The 22,172-nt window shown below is 35.3% G+C and overlaps 1 protein-coding gene across 1 annotated transcript; it reads left to right on the top strand.

Moving 5' to 3' along the window:
- The first annotated feature begins 6,258 nt into the window (after nt 1-6,258).
- LOC129896884 (COP1-interacting protein 7-like) lies at nt 6,259-21,978 on the top strand. The gene is made up of 11 exons (XM_055972867.1): nt 6,259-6,571; nt 6,913-7,039; nt 7,127-7,309; nt 7,386-7,485; nt 7,578-7,605; nt 8,168-8,210; nt 8,320-8,472; nt 13,108-15,022; nt 15,167-16,577; nt 17,050-17,133; nt 21,575-21,978. Exons 2-11 carry the CDS (start codon nt 6,981-6,983, stop codon nt 21,637-21,639), a joined length of 4,041 nt encoding a protein of 1,346 aa, XP_055828842.1. The 5' UTR covers nt 6,259-6,571; nt 6,913-6,980; the 3' UTR covers nt 21,640-21,978.
- The last annotated feature ends 194 nt before the right edge of the window (nt 21,979-22,172 follow it).

Below are 22,172 nucleotides of genomic sequence, written 5' to 3'. Positions count from 1 at the left end.
CTGAACTAAGCTTTTAAGTCCTCTTCCATCTTTGCCTTTCCTTTTATACATAGATTGACTCAAATTTCATCTGAACCTTGAAAGGGAAAGCAGGGTGAACAGAATAAAATAATCTTCCAACTTCAAGTTTAAGTTCATTAAAGACTTAGTCTTTACTCCAAGCAGCAACTTCGTGTTCTCCCCGATGGAGGAATGAGGAACCGTAGCCATCCTACCACGTCCTTCATGACATATCGTATGATTCATACTGCTAAAAGAAGTTACACAGAACTAGTTGCTTTGTTTTGATTATGAATTGGACACTAAAATCAAGGTTAATGTGTCAAGATGAACTGCTTTTATACAATGTTCTATAGAGTAATAGCTACCTGTGCAATGAACACAAATTTGAAGCCTTCTACAATGTCGATAATGTGATTATATAACAGTATTGAAATCACTGGGGAAATGTATACTCAGAGCAATAATCAATGTCAATTGACATTACAACATCACTTCAAGTGATTCACAACTCCTTGTGGATTTTGTTGTTGCTACTATCCTTCTCTCTTTTATTTTCTACATGACTTCCTTGCTATTGTATTTCATTTTTCTTAGTGAATTTGATATGTTTTGTTCGAGCCTCTATCGAAAACAATCTTTTTATCTCCATAAGATAGTATCAGACTGCGTGCATACTGCACTCTTTTAGACTCCATTTGTGGGATTATATGTTGCTGGTGTGGTAGGAAAATCCCAAAATGGTGTACTTTTTTGTAGTTACCTTTGAAGCAATGTATATGAAATAAAGCTTCTAAATCCAATTTAACTATATTGTTCCAAATTAATAAATTTTGAATCTAAGTTAAATGCAAATAACAGAAAAAACAAACATATTGTTACAAATTTTGAACACATTATTTTAGAACTGTTAGCAATCAAGTAAAACGCGTGGAAAAATAATGGATCAATTAATAGTCAATGAGAACGTTAAACTTGCAAACCTGCAATTAAGTTGCAACAGATCACAATTAGCTTAAGTCACGAAATGCCGCTTCAAACTCACATGGAAAAATGTTTTTCTACAAAACGTGAATATCAATGCAGTGATGAGGAATAGTTGCGAAGAAACTTTCGACATAAGTCAATAGCTTTGTGTTAAAATTTATTTAATATATATAAATAATTTGTTTAAAATTTAGCAAATATAAAAATTGTAATTGATAAAATTATTAAACTAAAAATTCTAATTCTGCATTGAAATATAATCACGAGTAACACTTATTCTTGATGGGCAAAACATAAGAAACAAGTTTGTCCATGATGTAGTAGGTATAATATTTAAATTTTATTTAATTGTAATCTACGTTGATTGTACAGTGTAAAACATTTTGATAAACGATAAATATTAAACTAATAAAATCACAAATTTTCCATGAGTAAGGGGTCACCGTTGAACAACTTTTATTTTCTCAACGACATCATCTCGTTGTTAATTCAATAAAATATGATTTATTGTTGCACTTAACTCAATGCTCTATGATCTTCATTTAATTATACATTGTTCTGATTGGAGGTGAAGCTTCTAGAAAGGATTACCTTTTGTTTGACAGAGTCACAAAAATAAATATTTATTTTTAAAAAAATCGTTTCAAGTTTATTGTACGAACGTATGTAGAACTTCTTTATATCCGAAGAGATTTCATTTTCTCTTATATGTTTAATTAGGTTTTATATTTATAATTGGAAAAAGATAATCGCTACGGATATGGCGAGGCAGCGCTAATTCATGATTTGATTTTTGTTTATGAGTTATTCAGAGAAATTGACCTACGTTTCAACGTTATCTATACACCATAATAATAACTTCTTTATAAGAAACTTTTTATTATTATCTTACTAATTGGGTTGGGTTAGTCTATATGAAGCGACCCACAAACCCATTCTCCAACAATAGTGGTTTCTCCATTTTAATTTATTTATCTTATTTTCATGTCTAGCTTGTTTTAAAAAAGGAAAAACCACATAATTAGACGTACTTCATGTAGCACCCCCTAAAAATGTTGTATATGATGTTTCAATTCTCGTCGAAAATGATACTGTTTCTGTATTTTAGGTATAACTTTTCATAGGATAGTCTAAATTAAGTGATTCAAATTTCTGAATAAACCTAACATCATTACCTACAACTTTTGTGAAGACCATAGCTTAAGATTCAGAGGCTAAGTAGGTCAAATAAATTAATCTTTGCAATTCCTGGTGCTGTGACGAAATGGAGTGTTTGTGGAAGAAAAATCATATCTCACTGTATGATGATCCCATTCAGTTGAACGATATGAAAGGATACTTCTAGACCAACAATTCATATGAAGATATCAAATCATAATTAGAAAGTTATCTTGTTCAAATGTAGCTCCGAAAAAAGGATATTACGTAAAAAGAAGATGCATCTCACCAACCATAGAAGATCTAGATTCATTTGATATCACTCATGACATCAATAGTCCTCTATTTCACATCACAATCCTCCATTAAATTTTCAGATTTTTCTTTATAATTATTTTAATTATTGTTAGGTCCCTCCTTCACACCTATAAATACCCACCTTATTTCATCATTTTGTTCATCAAGCTTTCTCAAATAATTCTTCTCTCTATACACTTCTTTACTCATTCTCAAAATATAGTTTTAGTTCTTAGTAGTATAGAAATACTATTTCGGTGATTCATATACTCCGAATAGTACAAAAAACGTTCCGACGAGGAGAAAAGGCTAGGATTCAAGAGTGTTCATTAAGTCCTTCGATTCTGAGTAAAGCTTCGGATTTCAGGTATGTAGGGCTTCAATGAGAGTATTCCTTCTACTCACATGCCTAAAGTTTTTTTTATTAAATGATAAATTATTCTTTCAACTAAATCTCTTGATTTTAAAAAAGATTTTCTTATGGATAATTCTTATTTCTACTTAATAGCATGAATCATGGTTAAACTAATAATTATTAGTCTATTTTGATGCAAAATGATTTCATATATATGCATCGATGGTTTGCAAGTATTTTATTTATCTAGCTCTTTAAAGGTTCTTGAAATTCATGGTGGGATGTTTAAAGCATGATTTTTAATTGATGAATTTTAAAGTATTTATGCATAATTTCATTTACATTCATGTTTGAAAGTTGAAGTGATTTGAACTCACATAGTTTTACTATGTTTTCAATGAAGTTTGACTTGAAAGCTTTGACTCTAAATGAATGTTTATGAAAGCAATTTCTATGATGAAAAAAGGAGTCTTATGAAATAAAAGAGTGATGAAATGACATGAATGATGTATTCTTTATGCAATAAGGAAAATTCTTGCATATTTGAATTATCAAAGGTTTTAATGAGTTATTCTACCGAATATGATGTTTTGTATTCTCAAACTATATGCTATGCCTATTTTGAATATTCTGTGGGATTGATTTAGCACCAAATAGGTCATTGAGGTGAGATTCGGTAAGAGAATCCTAGTAGCAACCCCTTGTCTCATTAACTATGTGCCAACATAGGAGCCCTTATAGGATTAGGCTAATGGATCCACGAAAGCCTTTAAAGTTAAAGTTAAAATGTAAAGTTGACGGAGTTCTACCGTAGGCATGTAGACTCCCCGGCCAATGTAGGGGATTATGTTGGATTCCACGTAATAGCTCACATGGTCTTAATGTCGGTTATAGTCAAATTCCCACAAGTAAACATTTCAAATGCTATTCACATGATTACTCATGCATGTATATATCCACATACGTATGATTTAAATGATATTTACTTGATTACTCATTTATGTACTTTACTTTATAAATGTCCTAAATATTTATATTGTATTGCATGCCTACATACTTAGTACATTCGAACTACTGACGCATCACCATGTAAGGATCAATGCTCCTCCTCGTTCTCTTCCATATGGATAGTTGAGTTTTCGTTTGATGACTATTTTTGGTGAGTTCTCATATTTCGAGGACAATACTCCTTTATCTTTCTAGCTTATGATATATTCAGACTTTTAGACACTTGCTATGACATTTCTTTCTATTATGATTGAGGGTGAGCTAGAGATTTGTTCCAGCGACGTTAAATCTAAAACCTAAATGTATTGTTGGACATATATAAGTTAAAGATTTACTATTATGATTTCTGTTTGTTTATTTATTGTCATTACTTATGAAAGGCTAAAAGAATGCTAAGAGACTTATTTGAGACACTTTCTGGTTCCTCATTCGCCGTGTCACGTCTAGGCCAAGGCTTGGGTCGTGACACTTCACTACCATATATATTATTATTACCTATACTTTTAAAATATTACTTATCTTACCGCTAATTAATAATTTCTATCATTTATTGAGGAAGATACACTTAGATACATGTATTTTTGCTACCACATGCACTAAAATAGGGAGAAAGGCGAGCGAGATGGGGAGGAAGGCAAGCGAGATTCATTATGTATTCTAAATACATGCGAATCACATTAGATTCGTATGTGTTTGGGCTACTGAATACATAAGAGAATGACGAGCAAGATGAGAGAGAGGCGGCGAGATTTGTTATATATCCCAGATACATACGAGTTGTATATAATGTATCCAGAACAAACTATACCTAATTTTGACCAATGTGTCTCGAGATGCATATATTTGGACGTATCTGGATGCACGAAAATTTGGTAAGATACGTGATATTGCAAACTAGTGTGTATCTAAGTAATTAACTCCTATACTAGTGTGATTTATGTAAGTTTTCCTTTAAAAATGTTTCATATTCTTTTTTGACAACTCTTTAATTTCAATTTTACATATTTTAATTTAAACCACAAAATTCAAAAGACTTTTTTACTTTCTTAAATTTTATGCCAAGTCAAAATTAAACAAATAAATTAAAATAGAGGGGATACTAATTATTTAGTGAACCCATAACTATTAAGCTAGCTAGTGGATAGGTGGCAATACTCTATATATTGCTGCCCGTATAAAATGTATTCAGATAGCTATTAGAATCAATTAATTTAGAATAAGCTTCATTAGTTGGTGGGTTAAGGTAATGAAATGAACATGATCTTTAATTAATAAAGTCAAAGGAAGAACATTTCCTTTGCTAGTTATGTCAGAGAACCAGATTCAATTTTGATACTACTACTTAAACATATCGTTGCACGTTAACATGGAATATTTTAATCTCTTTTATAAATTAATCTTAATTAAAATATAATTGACAATTACCACCTAATGTTTTTCCTTAGATGCAACTTATTATTGAACTCTTAAATGCTTGTGGATAATATTGAATATTCATTATTAGCAATTTAATTAATAAGTAACTTCAGATACAATTAGTTGATACAACAATGAAACATATCATTGCACGTTAATATGAAACTTTTAGTAAATGCATTTACGTAGTAATTATATGGAGTATATGTTATAGTATATTCACACAAAAATGATATCCCTGTTGTCAAAAAATATATGAAAATTATCCATCAATCTTATGATTTTTTTTTAAAAAATATAGCTGTTTAATCTAATCTACATAAAATATTATAAATTATAATTCTTAACTGAAATATAAAAAGTGACGGCTTACAATGTAAAAATAAATATTCTTTGACTTTCCATAATTACCGGTTTTATAAATCCAAAACAAGTAATTTAAATCACAATTGACATTAAGTTCCCTTTCTTATTATCACCTTCATTTCATTGCTAAAACTTTTATTACGAGATAGGTACTACAAAAGATTGTTCATACTAAATGCTTCAATTAATTTGTTACTTTATATGATTAGCGATTTTCTTAATATTCACCCAAATAAATAACATTTTCCACTTAAAAGAGAGGAAAATAGTAGATCAAATTTAATACTAATTAATAATACATGGTCGGAAACTTTGAAATAAAAAGGAGCCAAAAGGAGTAATTTGAAAATTGTTTGGTGTTGATTTTCCAAACCTTAAAATAATAGTTTTAATACTCGTGTGGTGTAGTGGATAAGATTTTTTCTTTCTTACTTAGAAATCTCGAGTTCAAATATTGGATATGAAAAAATCTTTAGTAGGGAGCGGTAATCCTTGAATGGAGCCTTACCCAACACGATCTGAATTAATCTGACTCCTATATGGATATCGAAAACCACAACACACAGGTGTCAATCATTCATTGGTTAATTTGAAAACATCTACCCGCATAATGAAATTTCTCTTTTGTCTTTCATCCTAGTTAAAGATTACACTACTTATTTTGTCCGAAGCACAATTTTCTTCTCTCTCTACTGTATCTACTACAACTATTCACTCTCCATTTTTGCTCTGAATTGTACATAGATTCTTATAAATTAATGGAAAAATAAAGAGAAAGAGAAAGAGTAAAGCGAAATCCATTGTAGGGTTTTCTTTGAAATTGGGGAAAAACTCCAAAACCCATTCTTCAGAATAAATAAAGTTGAAATCTTTTTTTCTAACTGACATTCAGCTTAAAGAAACTAAAATGTCGGTTCGGGTATGAACCGGATTCCGCCGATCTAGCTCCCGCAATTCAAGATCTCCGCCTTCACATTGCCTTGGGTGAGTTCTGATTTCTATAATCATTTTCCCCAATTCCTAATTGTTAGGGTTTTGTGTTCAATGACATTGACTTCTGAAGACTTCAATAATTTAGCTTAAAAGATTGAATTTTTTTAGCACTTGGAACTGTGTTTTACCTATAAGTGGATCTGAAGGAAATGTGCTTTTCAGCAATGTACATTATATTGAAATTAGATAAGATCTATTATCTTTTAAAGGATGTGCGTTTGTCCTTTTTTCTGTTATGCTTATCAATATAAACTTAGTCATCTTTTAAGATTTGGAGTTTTGGAAGTGGGTCGTGCTCATTGTTGATTGATTGTATTTGTCCGGAATTTAAGAGGCGGGGAGGTTATATGAAAGAAGCTAAAGGGAACACTGTGCTGTTTTCTTGAGGGGGAGGGCAAAGATGGAATCGGATTTGCTACTTGATTATGCTGTTTTCCAGCTGTCACCAAAGCGCTCTCGGTGAGTGGTGGATATCCATTTAGTTTTGTATGAAAATGCCGAATGAATGCACTAATAGTTGTGGTATTGTTGGATTTGCTTGGGCAGATGTGAATTGTTTGTTTCTCGTGGTGGAAACACGGAGAAACTAGCATCAGGATTGTTGAAGCCTTTTGTGACCCATTTGAAAATTGCAGAAGAGCAAGTTGCATTGGCTGTTCAATCGATCAAGCTTGAAGTTGAAAGGCGCAAAAAGGCTGAATCATGGTTCACAAAAGGAACCCTGGAAAGGTAATGGCTTTTGCAGTTTGCCCAAAAAAAGACGAGGAAAATGAAGAATGATTTGATTTTGTCTCTTCCTCTACAGGTTTGTGAGGTTTGTCAGCACGCCAGAAGTTCTGGAGCTTGTCAACACATTAGATGCAGAAATGTCCCAGCTTGAAGCAGCCCGGAAGTTATATTCACAGGTGTCAAACACTGTCATGGACTCACTGTAATTTAGGATTGACCAAAATTACAAGATATTAACGGAATTCACTTGTTGCTTTCTTTATTTCAGGGAGCAGGCGACCAGTTTAATGGGAATGGTATGTTATCCAATAACCAAATTTGAGCTTTCACATTTTGTCGAATACTTTATGTATGTAACCTTAGAACTTAGAAAAACAAGACTGCATGTGTCACCTCAAAATAACTCTGCTCTCTGCTAAGCTACCTCCCATCTCGTCTAATTGGTCTTCTCCTTAAACATCTGTCCATTTTCTCTTTTTGGCTATTGCTGTTTGTCGTTACTATCACATCACACGATTCATAGTTTTCCCTAGAAGCATTTGCAGATACCGAAATCATCTCTATATTCTAATTTCCATCTTACTGGGGTCTAGGTTGGTGAATAAGCCAAGGTTAGGATTGTTGGTTCTGGGAGATACGATGGTTTCTGCATGGTGTTTATGTCTGTTCTTCATGTGGAAGCTTTGCTGCCTGGCCTTGAGATTAATTGTTTCATCTTATTATATGTTGCTGTCTTTAAATTTAGGCATGAAAAGTGAAGGCTGAATTTATTACGAACCGTTTTGTTTAAGCCCACTGATTCTACGCCCTAAAATGGTGTTTATCTGACAATATTTTTTGTTTTAATACTTAATCCAGGTAGTGGTGGATCTGGGGTTACCATAGCAGCTGATGCGACAAAGTAACTTCCTTACTCTGCTTCTTCATGTATTCAATGCTTGTTACCATTGGTTTTTGCTTTGATGGAAAGTAAGCATCTTCATTTCATGTTAATTACTACCTATTTACAGGAAGGAGCTACTGCGAGCAATTGATGTGAGGCTCACTACAGTTCAACAGGACTTATCTACAGCTTGTACTCGTGCAGCAGCAGCAGGTTTCAATTTGGAGACAGTATCTGAACTTCAAACTTTTTCAGAACGGTTTGGTGCCCCTAGATTGAAGTAAGATCCTGGTGCTTTGACTTTGTCCATAGATTTTCTCAGCCCCTCCTTCATCCCTCCCTGCATATATGCTTGCAAAAGAATTATGGCTCGTCAAAATATCCTAATTGTTATAGTTTAACATAGGAGGGCACTGCTGTTTGGATTTCCTGTCTCTGCCTAATGACGAAGGTGACCATTGTATTTAATTTAGCTGGTTAACCAAAGAAAGGGGAACAAATGTTTGGTTCAGGGTAGACATGTTGGAGCTGCAATTTTGGTGGTTAGGTGATGTCACCTAAGAAAGCAAATAAAAGACCAAATATAGTTGCTTTTGAGGAACGGAAAGCTTCTTTGCTTATCCCTGACCTTGTCCAAATGAGAGATGAGTCATGGAAGCCAAAACTTGACTATAGTGATGGCCCAGCAAATAGGCAAGTGATACCAATATAGTGTCCTTTATATCGGGGTAAGAATAGATTTTAGTTTTAGTGCTTGGTTTTTAGAGTGAGCATATATTTTCTAAGATCAACTTGACTGGTAGGTTGATCCAGTAAAATGGAGAATTGCGTACCTCTCTGGCTAGGATGGTAGTCTATTAGTTAGATCTTTATTACTAAGTAGCTAGATTTTCAGCATCTAGATAACTCCGGGGCAAAACCTAGGAGAAGATGGAAGGGGTCAGGGAAGCAAGCTGTGTTTCAAGAAACTCCAATTGAACTGTTTCTGAGGTCCAGCGAGGAGCACACTGGCAACACTTAAGAGACCGTAATCAACAAATCAAAGATAGAAGACTCATGTTTAATTATGAGTGCTAGAACAAGATTGAGGAAATACAATGAAATTAAGAAACATGAGATCTGCCCCATTTTTGGCCTAGCTAGCAGATTAGGCAGGGAATTTTATTCAAGGTCAGTGCTAAGACGGCAGCTTTTGAACGAGTGTATGTCGAGTCAGGGGAAAAAGGTGGGGATAAGAGATTGTATAGACTCGCCTAAGCGAGAGAGAGAAAAGCACGCGATCTGGATCTAGTAAAGTGCATCAAGGACGAGGAAGGTGAAGTGTTAGTGGATGAGACCTCTATCAAGCAAAGATGACAAACTTACTTCCACAGACTCCTAAATGAAAAAGGAGATAGAGACATTGTACTGGGAGATTTGACGTACTCTCATAGTTTTTGAGACTTTGGGTACTGCAGGTGTTTTAAGGTTGAGGAGGTTAGACATGCTATTAGCAGGATGAGGAAGGGGAGAGTGACAGGGCCCGATGAGATTTCGGTGGACATTTGGAAGAGCATTGATAAGGCAGGTTTGGAGTGGTTGGACTAAGTTGTTTAATGTTATTTTAAAGACTGCTAGGATGCCTGATGAATGGAGGTGGAGTACTATGGTTTCATTGTATAAGAACAAGGGTGATATCCAAAATTATAATAATTACAGGGGTATCAAACTCTAAGCCACACTATGAAGATTTGGGAGAGAGTGGTGGAGATGAGGGTGAGGAGAGGAGATTCATGCTGGGATCGTCGACTACTGAAGCAATCCATTTTATGCGGAGACTGGTGGAAAAATTTAGAGAAAGAAAAAGGGATCTCTATATGGTGTTCATTGACCTTGAAAAGGCTTATGACAAAGTTTTGAGGGATGTTCTCTGGAGGTGTCAGGAGGCTAAAGGTGTCCCGATGATGTATATTAGGGCGATAAAAGATATGTATGCTGGAGCCAAGACTCGAGTTAGTACGATTGGAGGTGACTCAGAGCATTTTTCTATTGAGGTGGGACTACATCAGGGATTGGTGCTGAGCCCTTTTCTTTTTGCCTTGGTGATGGATGAGCTGATATGGTCTATTTAGGAGGAGGTTCCATGGTGTATGCTATTTGCGGACGATATAGTTTTGATTGATGAGACTCGGGATGGAGTTAATGATAGATTGGAGGTTTGGAGACAAACGCTGGAGTCCAAAGGGTTCAGATTGAGCAGGACCAAAATAGAATACTTGGAGTGCAAATTTAGTGTTGCGATAGATGAAGAGGGCAGGGAAATGAGGCTTGCCACCCAACCTATCTCTAAGACAAAAAGCTTTAAATATCTTGGATCCATCATTCAGAGTAGTGGAGACATCAATGATGATGTCACGCACCGCATTGGGGCAATATGATTGAAATGGTGGCTAGCCTCTGGAGTCTTGTGTGATAAGAAGATACCGCCTAAACTTAAAGATAAGTTCTACAGAATGGTTGTTAGACCAACGTTGTTATAAGGAGTGGAGTGCTGACCAGTAAAGAACTCTCATGTTCAGAAGATGCATGTTGCGGAGATGAGGATACTGAGATGGATGTGTAGACACACTAGGAGTGATAAGATCAGGAATGAGGTTATTCGGGAGAAGGTGAGAGTGACATCCGTGGTCTACAAGATGAGAGAAGCGAGACTGAAATGGTTTGAGCATGTGCAGATGAGGGGTGTCGACGCCCCACTTAGGAGGTGCGATCGATTGGATTGGGGGGCTATGCAAAGGGGTAGGGGTAGACCGAAAAAGTATTGGAGAGGTGGTTAGACAAGATATGACGGTACTCTATATCACCGAGGACATAACCTTAGATAGAAAAGAGTGGAGGTCGCAGATTAGGGTAGAAGGCTAGTAGAGATAGAATGATGTCTTACCGTGTGTCGATTTTGGGTGGTCGTAGGTCTAGGCGTGCCTTTATAGTTGTGTTGCTATTGCCTTTGATTATTGTAATACTTTGCTATAGTTATTGTTCTTGTCTTGTAAATTTTGCATTGCATTTTATTTTTATTTTTATTTCTATTTTTACTTTTATTTATTTATTTATTTTTTTCTTTTTTCTTTATGCTATATATATTGTTTTTTTTCCTCTCGTATTTGGAACTGTGACTTTCGAGCCGAGGGTCTTTCGGAAACAACCTCTCTATCTCCATGAGGTAGTGGTAAGGTTTGCGTACATCCTACCCTCCCCAGACTCCACTTGTGGGATTCCACTGGGTTGTTGTTGTTGTGATATAGCTCTTAGTATGGTACTGTCAGTGACAGTAGTATAATTGGTGCCAGACTTTGAAGTATGATATTGATGCTAGATATATTCAATTTAGAGTTGACTGCTGAGACCTAAAGAAACGTACTCCCTCCGCTTCAATTTGTTTGTCTTGTTTTGACTTGGCACATAGTTTAATAAAATAAAGAAGACATTTGAATCTCGTGGTCTTAAACTAAACATATGTAGAATATATCAAAATGCCCTTTAATATTGTGGTCTTAACTTTCCACATGCCATGTGGAAGGTTAGAATTAAAGAGTTGCCAAAAAAGAAAAGAGACATTCTTTTTGAAATGGACTAAAAAGGAAAGTACGATGAACAAACTAAAATGGAGGGAGTAATATTTTTCAGCTACTTTGTAGCACTTTTGTGTCAAAGCCCTTTGGTTGAGTCAATTGTTTACACCAAAACTAGTGAAAGGCTGAACTCCTTGGTTTTTATTCTTGAGTGTTTAGTTTATCATTAGGCAGCCTATGAAGTACTATCTTCAGAACACTAGGAATGGTGTCACACAATGTTGGAGATGAAAAGAAAACCTGTATGTTCTTTTCTTCCTTGTCACTTAAATAACTGGAAAAATGGAGATTGAAAATAATGGAGAAATGCCAAGCTTACCAATTTTTGATAACCGAGAAATCTCCAAGAGTCAGTGGTGAAACTTGGTGGACAATGGGCTCGTCCCTCTATCCTTTTCTACTAAATACCATGGTTTTGTTTGCGACAAGATTTATACTCGTGTTGTGCGCCTAATCCACACATCACGCGCTCCCACTAGATCAAAACATTGGGGTTACTTTTTCACTTTGTCTTTAGGAGGGTTATGGATGGAAATAAATGGAGCTAAAAATTGAATAAAGGATATCTAGTTTGACGGGGTATTTGAAAATTAGCTTCTTTTTAATCAAACTTGTTATGTGTGCTTATTTAATACTGTTTTGTTTCAACATGAGTTCACTGTGGTTATTAGAAATGTGACTGTGCTTGTTTTGAAAAGAGATTATTGCAAATTGTAGCTTATGTTTATTTTATATTGCAGACGTCAACTTAGAACTGTAAAACCTTTCAACTTAACATTAAGGGGTCGTTTGATAGCTAGTTAGAGTTATACATGTATTAGTAATTCATAGATTAGTTATGAGACAATCTATGTATTCGTTTATGTAGGAATTAGTTATTCATGTATCTCCCATAAAATAATACCTTCCCTTATAACTTATTCATGTATTAATTATGCGGGTTTTTAAATTGCAAAACAAATACTATATTAATTTTATACATAAGTAACTTAACTTCTAACCACCTACCAAAAATGATTTTTCTTATGCATAACTCACTTCCAAACCAACTATCAAACGACTCCGAAGTCTTTTTTTTTTTTTTTTGAGAAAGGTAACAATTTTGACTTTTATAGATTTTTCTCACAATTAAATAAGGTACTCAATTAATATGACTTCTGAGAAACTTTTTTTTTTTTTACTTAAGCTCTCTTAAACACTCTGGGCGTATATAATTTTATCTGTATTATACTTTTGGAGATTTCAGGAAAAAGTTTTTTTTTTTTTGTGCATTGACGACTGATATGATTGTGTTGGTTTTACAGCGAGGCCTGCAACAAATTTTTAACCTTAAAGGAGAGGCGGCCCGAATTGATCAGTTTACGGAAAGTGTCTGGAAGAGACGATGGAGCCGTACGATGTTCTTATGGATCCGACATGTCCATTGACGAGGACCCCACTACTCCTGACCAACGACTTACTGGGTCCCACTCTGCCGGCTCTGAAAAGTCCTCAACATGTCAGCAACCAAAACCCCATGAGTCCAGCATGGAACCAGAGGAAAAGGGCTCCATTGCTGAAAACGAAAAGGAGAAAGTGGAGGAGGAGGTAGAGAAATCCACTGATCAAGCAAAACTGAAAAGGCGGCTAAGCGTTCAAGAACGCATTAGTATGTTTGAGAACAAACAGAAGGAGAGTTCTGGGGGCAGCGGCAAGCCTGCCGTGGTGAAAACCCCAGAGCTACGTAGGTTATCATCTGATGTCTCAGTTCCGCCGGTGTTAAGAAGATGGAGTGGCGCCAGTGACATGAGTATTGATTTGGGTGGTGACAGGAAGGATATGGAGAGCCCTCTATGCACACCATCTTCTGCCTTGGATGTACGTGGTGAAAGTAGATTGGACGACCACGCTAGGAATGTCCAAGATTCTCCCAGGGCCAGGCCAAACTCAAATTCAGGCATCCGTGATGTTGATCAGGGTCGTGGGAAGACCAGATCAAGCTCACATATGAGTGAGGCTGAGGATAAGATTGTGAAAAATCAACCGGATATTGGAGGGCCATTCTCCACCTCGCATATGGGTAAAAGTGCTGATGTTGGTTTGACTACTAACGCAGACTTCAAGGGTTCTCAAGGTGGTAAGGAGTTTGAGAGGAGCAAAGGACAAGTTAGTCGTCAGATTGTTGGCCTAAAGGACCAGGGTAGTCTACCAGAGCAACCTGGAGCTGTGCAGACCGAGATTTGGCATCAGAAGGAGGGTACTGGATCGATTGATCATTTGGTTTCTAGGCGGGATAAAACTCCTCCAAGAACCGTAGGGGCCTCTGCACAGTTGGATAGTGGTTCTACATCAAGAGTTACAGAAACTTCTCCTGCTAAAGTCCTCGAAGATAATTCAATGAATCTGCAGTCAAGATGGCGATCACTTTCTGAAACTGAGGAAGTTGAAAAGCATGAGCTGTCTCCATTCGAGAAATTTGTTAGTGCTTCTCAATCAAATGTCAAAGAGCTTGGACATGAACCAATGAAATTTAAGAAACAGGGTGGTGCTGCTGAACTGGTTAAGAAGACTCAAGATAGGGGGTATGAGATCATGTCTGGAACTGGCAAAACACCACTCTCAAGTAAAGTGGTTTTAGAGGCTGAGGGGGGACTTGACTCATTTTCGACTCCCCCTATCGAGCAAGTTCAGAGGGCACGGCAGCCCAAAGCAAACCAGGAAATGAATGATGACTTGAAAATGAAAGCTAATGAGCTAGAGAAGCTTTTTGCTGAACACAAATTACGTGCTCCTGGTGATAAATCTAATTCTACCAAGAGGAGCAGGCCAGGTGACGTGCAAAGCCGTCCATCTGCTAGTTCATCCTACAGGAATTCTGTGGTAGATAATAATAATGTTAGGACTTCTGACAGTTACTTGTTTAATGAACCTGCCTCAAGTTCCAAGGATGTTCTAAATAGGAATTTCTCTGAACTAAGTTTTTCGGAGGGTTCTCGGGGAAAATCCTATGAGAGGTATATGCAGAAAAGGGATACAAAACTCAGGGAAGAATGGAGTTCTAAGGGAGCAGAGAAGGAAGCCAAACAGAAGGCTATGGAGAATAGCCTTGAGAGGAGTAGAGCTGAGATGAAGGCTAAGTTGGCTGGATCTGCTGATAAAGACAGTATGGTTTCTAGTTCCCATCGCCGTGCTGAGAGACTCAGATCATATAATTCGAGGTCTATTCTAAGGAGAGACCAGGTATAGTTCTTTCTCTATTCTACAATACATATAGCAATAATACCTACACATATATAAGGTAGCTGTTTCTATTACTTGCTTTTTTTGTTGGTTTGGTGCTCTTGAGTTACATGTACTTGACCCTGAAGCAATTTGTTTTGGCAGCAACAATTAGTTTTTGAGCAAAGTGATAATGAAGAAGATATGTTTGAATTATCGAAGCAGAAAAAATATGGTGGAGACAGGCCTTTCGAGGAAACATCCTTCGGTGATGATGTTCGTAAAAGCACTCGGAGTAAGAAGCCTTTACCTGTCAAAGGTTTATCTTCATCCACACCTCGCACCACAGTAGCACCTGTTCCAAGGTCTTCTGGGAAAGCTTCTAATAATACATCAGGTAAGCGGAGAATTCAATCTGAAAATCCTCTGGTACAGTCTGTCCCAAACTTCTCTGACATGAGAAAGGAAAACACCAAACCTTCTTCCACAGCTGGTAAGACAACTCGTTCACAATCTAGAAATTACACCCGTAGCAAAAGCACAAGTGAAGAGGTGCCCCTTATCAAGGAGGACAAATCGCGAAGATCACAATCCTTGAGAAAAAGCTCCGCCAATATTGTGGAATTTAGGGAGACATCCACTTTCGATTCTGATGGTGTTGTTCTGACACCTCTCAAGTTTGACAAAGACGAGATGGAGCGGAGTATCACTGATACATTTCCAAAGAGTTCTAGTTCGAAGGCTTTACTAAAGAAGGGTAAGAATACTGACTTCAGCTCTAGAGGTGGTCTGACTAAGACAAGGGCTTCTGCTGTATCTAATATTGTGGACGACAATGATGAGTATGATGATATGGTATTTGAGCCAGAAGACTCCGAAGGAAGGGACCCTGATGAAGAAGAGGAAGAATTTGAGAACATGACTGCTGAAATTCAGGAAGACTTTGATAATGGGGAACCAAGACTGAGCCATGATTCAGAGAAGTTGGAAAACTCAGGATCAGAGAACGGTGATGTTTTGAGATCATTTTCTCAAGTGACCTCTGCTTCAGAAGCTGTATTGCCTTCTATGGTCTCTAACAAGCTGTTGTCTGGTGGAATTGTACAAGATTCACCAGGAGAAAGTCCCGTCTCATGGAATACACATGCTCATCACCCTTTTTCTTATCCTCATGAGATGTCTGATGTTGATGCATCCGTGGACTCTCCTGTGGGAAGTCCTGCGTCCTGGAATTCACATTCTCTAATTCAAACAGATAGTGATGCAGCTAGAATGAGGAAGAAATGGGGAATGGCTCAGAAACCTATGCTCGTGGCAAATTCTTCTCATAATCAATCACGCAGAGATATGGCTAGAGGATTTAAACGGTTTCTGAAGTTTGGGAGGAAAAATCGTGGCACAGATAATTTGGTTGACTGGATTTCTGCTACCACTTCTGAAGGAGATGATGATACAGAGGATGGACGTGACCCTTCTAATCGATCTTCAGATGATTTAAGAAAGTCAAGAATGGGCTTCTCTCAGGAACATCCATCTGATGATAGCTTTTATGAGAATGAGTTTTTCAGTGATCAAGGTGAAATAATGTGTTTCACTCCGTAAACAAACTATACTTGTTTCAATATGGTGGATATTTATTGCTGCCTCAAGAACAACTCTTGATGTTCAATTCTGTTTCTTGAGTTTGGCGGTTCTTATTTTTTATATTTTTGTACATTAATATCCCAAAAACTTAACTAGATTTGGAAATGTTAGAAAGCAATGGAGACCCGCAATTCTAGCTTTTTATCTGTTATTGCTGGTAGTTTTGCAAATGGTTTTTGTGTAGAGAAAGAAGCATACTAAATATATGTAGCAATGATGTTTGAAGCTAGTTGATACCTTAAACTTGGATATCTGGAAATGAGATTGTTTGGGAATTGTTCAGCTGGTGCTCTTGCTTGTCACTTTGCTTCTGATTCCATCTTTTTTTGTTTGTTGTTCTTCTGTCTTTCAACTTCAGTATAGAGCTTTTGGAAGTCACTAATCCAATGCTTCTCTTCTGGCAGTTCAAGCCTTGCGCAGTTCAATCCCAGCACCTCCAGCTAACTTCAAGTTGCGGGAGGATCATTTATCAGGGAGCTCAATAAAAGGTGACCAGCTAGTTTAAGAAGTTTGCCTGTCCTGTCTTATTGCTTGTGTTTTGTGTTTTGTGCATCATCATGTGAAGAAATTATCTTGGCTGCAAGGAGAAAAATTAAAGATAAGTAAGTTTAGTAAGCCTCTTGTATTGACCTATTTGCAAGCTAGCTCCTTAAAATCATAATCATAAAATATCATTTCCAGTTTATGCATTAGGTCAAAATCATTTTCACACTGTTCACTAGTTCAATAAGGGCATGTTTGGAAAGTCACAATAAAATTGGAATTTGGTGTAATTGGGTGTAATTACACTATTTGACATGTTTGGTAGACCGATTAATTATTTGGCCTGAGAGGAATCAAGTGTTTTTGAAGGGGAATAATTACAATCCTCAATTCCCAAGGGAGGATAAGGAATTGGGTGTAATTACACCATGTAGGCATGTAATTACATGAAACTTTTTAAAATTCTTTTCTTCCTTTCATTTCTATTTGTATTTTTTTTTGTTTTAATTTATTTTTTATTTCAATTATTTAAAAAAAATTATTTTCATTATTCTAATATTTTCTAAAAATATATTTTTTTTATTTTATATTATTTATATTTCATTTCCTTTTCATTCTCAACCTTTACTTTTTCATGTGATTCCATGGAATTTTTCGTATTGTCTATTTATTTATTTATTCTATTTTTTTCATTAGAATAATTTATTTGGTATTCTAATTTTTAAATTAGAGTAGAAGTCACTATTGAATAAGGTTATAAACTTACGTTTTTCTTTTATTTTAATTCATATTTATGTACGTTATGTTGAAATTTGACATAAGAGTATTATGTTAAATTTTTCGTTTTGAATTTAGAACTTATGTTATATTTTCAGTTTCATTTGTTTTAGTAGTATTGACTTGATATTTCACATTGCAAGCCATTTATTTTTTAGTTAGACTTGGTAGATCATCTTTTTGTCAAATGTTTTAATAATTTTATGACATTGTATTTATAATATTAACATTTTTGTCAAACATGCATTTCATTATGTTCATAAAAATCTTGTACTTTTAGTTTTTATGATTAATTTAATTAAAATATACCAATTTGAAAAATATAAATTAATTATTTTTGTAATATTAACATATGTTTATTAAATATATTACTTAATTTAATATCATTTATTAAGGCCCTAATTTATCTAATATAAGTTTTTTATTTTAGACAACTAATTTTTATTTTTAAAATTTAATATAACCTTATGATTGCACTTGTGCAACCAAACAATACACTTGTAATTACACTGTAATTGCATTGTTGCAAACAAACATGTCATCGTAATTTCTAGGTTGTGTAATTACTAGGCTGATAATTACTATCCTAGTAATTACACCAATTTGAATTACCAAGCAACTTTTCAAATAGACCCTAAAAGATTTCAATTGATTTACCAATCTAGGCAACACAAAGCATCATTAGACTAAAGATGAAACAAACTAAATAATTGACTTAATAACAGAAGAACTTCATAACCTTCTTTTTTTGGGTCTAAAACCTCGATAAATGGACTGATTGAAGACTTAACAACAATTGACTTATAAAAAGACTAGAATCAACCAATATTAAAAGACTCGATAGCTGGTAAAGTTTCCTCTAAACACAACTGCATATTCAAGAACTCCAATTACCACATGTATGATAATTATGAGTTCAAGAACTCTCATCCTTTTCTGGCTCATTGGCAACATTTCAATCAAACTTGAATAGCTTGGACGGAACACCGCCTTCTCTTTCTTTTTTAAACTTTTCCCACTGCAACTTGATTTCCACCAACTGCTCCAACCTATGTTTATCTGGTGGTGTTTCTGAGCCAGGGTGCATGATCTTATACCTTAGTATTCGATCTTTTTCTTTCTCATCCAATGCTTGCACTTCTTTACGAAGTTCTTCAAATGCCTCAAAAAATTTGATTTGCCCACATCAACATGATCACGTTGGCTATCGTCTAGTTTCAATTCAAGAAATTTATCAGTTATTTTTTCTACATTTGTGGAGCCATAATAATATGGTTTTCCACTTGGTGAAAAGAGGTTAACACCACCATTTGCTCCGGTCCGAGTTGAAAACTCATCGGTTTTCTTGGACAAGCCTATTTTTCTTTTTGAGAAAGCAACAATGCGTGCTTCCTTAGACTCAATCAACTTCATTTCAATCTTTTTCCTTCCCTTCCCGATCTTCTTATCCATGGCAAAAACAACTAATTATAGAAGAAAATAAGATGTTTGGCTGAATAAGCCTGTGCAATTTTGAGAGGAATGCTTGTGTAATTTATAGTTGGTGTGCGAGTCGATTTGTCACGTGTATTGCCACGTTTATTTAATGTTTTCATATTATGAGTCTGTTTGTCATATGTATTGTCATGTTTATTTATTGTTTTCACATTATGAGTCTATCTGTCACGTATATTGTCACATTTATTGAGTGTTTTCATGTTATGTGAATCTATTATGAGATAACAATTGTCTTCTTATTTATTTCACTGCAATTGCAGAGTAATAAGGCTGGATTGAATTTAAAGATACATGAAAAATAAATTGTCATGTTTATTTAATGTTTTCATATTATGAGTCTATTTGTCACGTGTATTGTCATGTTTTTTTTCTTCATCTTATGAGTCGATTTGTCACGTGTATCATGTTTATTTAGTATTTTCATATTATCTGAATCTATTACGAGATTAACAAGAACCCCAATAAAAATGTCTTCTTATTTATTCCACTGCTGAATTGAATCTAAAGACGAATGAAGAATAACTTTATTTACATATATAATGTTAATTCAGAAGGGGAAGCCTTGAAGCAACAATAAAGTTGTCTCCGTGTGACCTATAGGTCACATGTTCGAGCCATGGAAGCAACCACTAATGCTTGTATTAGGGTAGGCTGTCCTTGGGCTGCGACCCTTCACCGGACCCTGCTAATGCAGGATGTTTTGTGCAATGGACTGCCATTTAAAAAAAAATTATGTTAATTCTATGCTATGAAAGAAAAGGAAACATGTGAAATAGCTATTTTTTTTTTCGTTTACACGTGCATTTTCTCCTAATTTGATTCAAGAAAAAAATCTCGACAACTCCTCGATAAAGCCTTATAAGATGATTTTACACCTCAAATTAGTTACATTTATTGTTACTTTTTAACCTTGATTAACTTAATTGAAGTTGTTGAACTAATTACTTCCCTTTTTTGACGTCATTTTTATCACTTTTAGTGTTATTTTTCAATTTTTCGTTTAAGTAATTTTGGCAATTGTGTGACCAGCAGTAACACTCAATTCATAGTGCATACATTACAACTCACATAATATTGTGCTCGCTAGTACACTTTAGGCCTATAACTAAATTATTCCATAAAAAATACATATGCCTTTTATATATTCCATCCGAAATACGCAAGGTATGATTTAACACCTGATCTAATTCAATACTAATCCTTAGATTGGCAAACACCGGGTGGTTTAACCAATTTTTATTTCTTAGTTCTTAACTTCTTATTTCTCCTATCTTGCTTAAATGTCGTTAAGATCAATCCTATCTTTCAATTGGATCAGTAATATTTACTGCGATGATTTTTATTTTGTCTGAAATATCCTCTCTATCTTCACAAGGTGAGGGTAAGGCTGCGTACACGCCACCCTCCCCAGACCCCACTTGTGGGATCACACTGGGTATGTTTTTGTTGTTGCATTAGGTCACAATCCTGACTTACATTAAGAGATTGAACATGGAAGAAGTATAAAGGTTCTTTTTTGGTTTGGGTTGGTCAAAGAGCACTCCTCACTTGCTTCATGCGACAGTATTGGTTTTGACGTGGTGTTTGCTCCTTTTATGGAATCTAATCTGTATTTTAAGAGATATTATTGTTTTCGTCACCATTTTAAACTTTATTGAGTCTATCTAGCTTTAGTTTGAATTCTGAATGGGATTATGCCTTAAAATTTAGATTCGAAGAGGTAAGCAATCATATCATCACAAAGTGATCACAAAAAGCAAAACTTGGCCAACAACCTAAACTTGCAAATATTCTGCTGAGAACTCAAGAATAAAGTGGTATGAGCCTATAGAGCAAATCTGTTCAAATAAGTTCGTAACCATGCAAGTATCAGCTATCTACAAAAATACTCACCTGAAGTCAATCTTCTTAGCAAACACAAGCCCGTGTAGTGTTTGCATAGACAAGCAGAAAGTCTGACATAAACTTGTGCGAATAGGTCTAGCTTATTGAGATATATAGTAGAACATTATATATAACTAACTTTATGATCACACTAGTTCCGACTTACACATCTTATTGTAACTGAAACTCCAAGACTCATATATAGAGTAATCACTTTAAGTATTTTGTAAATATTTTAATGCTTCAGTATGCACTCTTGACTTTTATCTACTCCTAATTATTTTACAGCTCCAAGGTCATTCTTCTCCTTGTCGACATTCAGAAGCAAGGGAAGTGACTCAAAGCCAAAGTGACTATCCAAAGCAATAACTATCTATCTCAAAGGATAAAGTTCCACTAATTCTTGGAATTGCCTTGATTGCACAGAACTTCAGACGATATCGTAAGAGGTCAAGGTAGATGGCGCTACTATCATCTAAATATGTTGTATACTTGTACTTGGTAATCATGAGGCTTCTGAAGCCTTGCTTGTGCTTTTAGCTGTTTCTAGTAGTTGTCCCAGAATATATGTTGTATATTGTCTTGAGAGGACAATGGCGGAATATTAATGTGATTTTGGTAGTCATAGTATCCTTTCTTATGTTATTTACTCTTGATTTTTTGGTAAATATCAGAAGTTAAATTTTGTTCCATCTAATATTGACAGTTTAGAAGGTTGGAGCTATTTAATTATGCCTATCTTTACCCTTGTAAGATACAACTATGACGGAGTTGACACTATGTTGTTGCCTAGACAGCTAGCCCCTCTGCATATTCTACAATGCCAGACACTAAATTATGTTTGTTTTCATACTAAGAAGAGCATGTTGTGCAAATCTGCATAGAA

Source organism: Solanum dulcamara, chromosome 7, assembly GCF_947179165.1.
Source record: "Solanum dulcamara chromosome 7, daSolDulc1.2, whole genome shotgun sequence".
Classification (NCBI taxonomy): Eukaryota; Viridiplantae; Streptophyta; class Magnoliopsida; order Solanales; family Solanaceae; genus Solanum; species Solanum dulcamara.
This window is presented reverse-complemented; position numbering and strand designations above follow the sequence as displayed.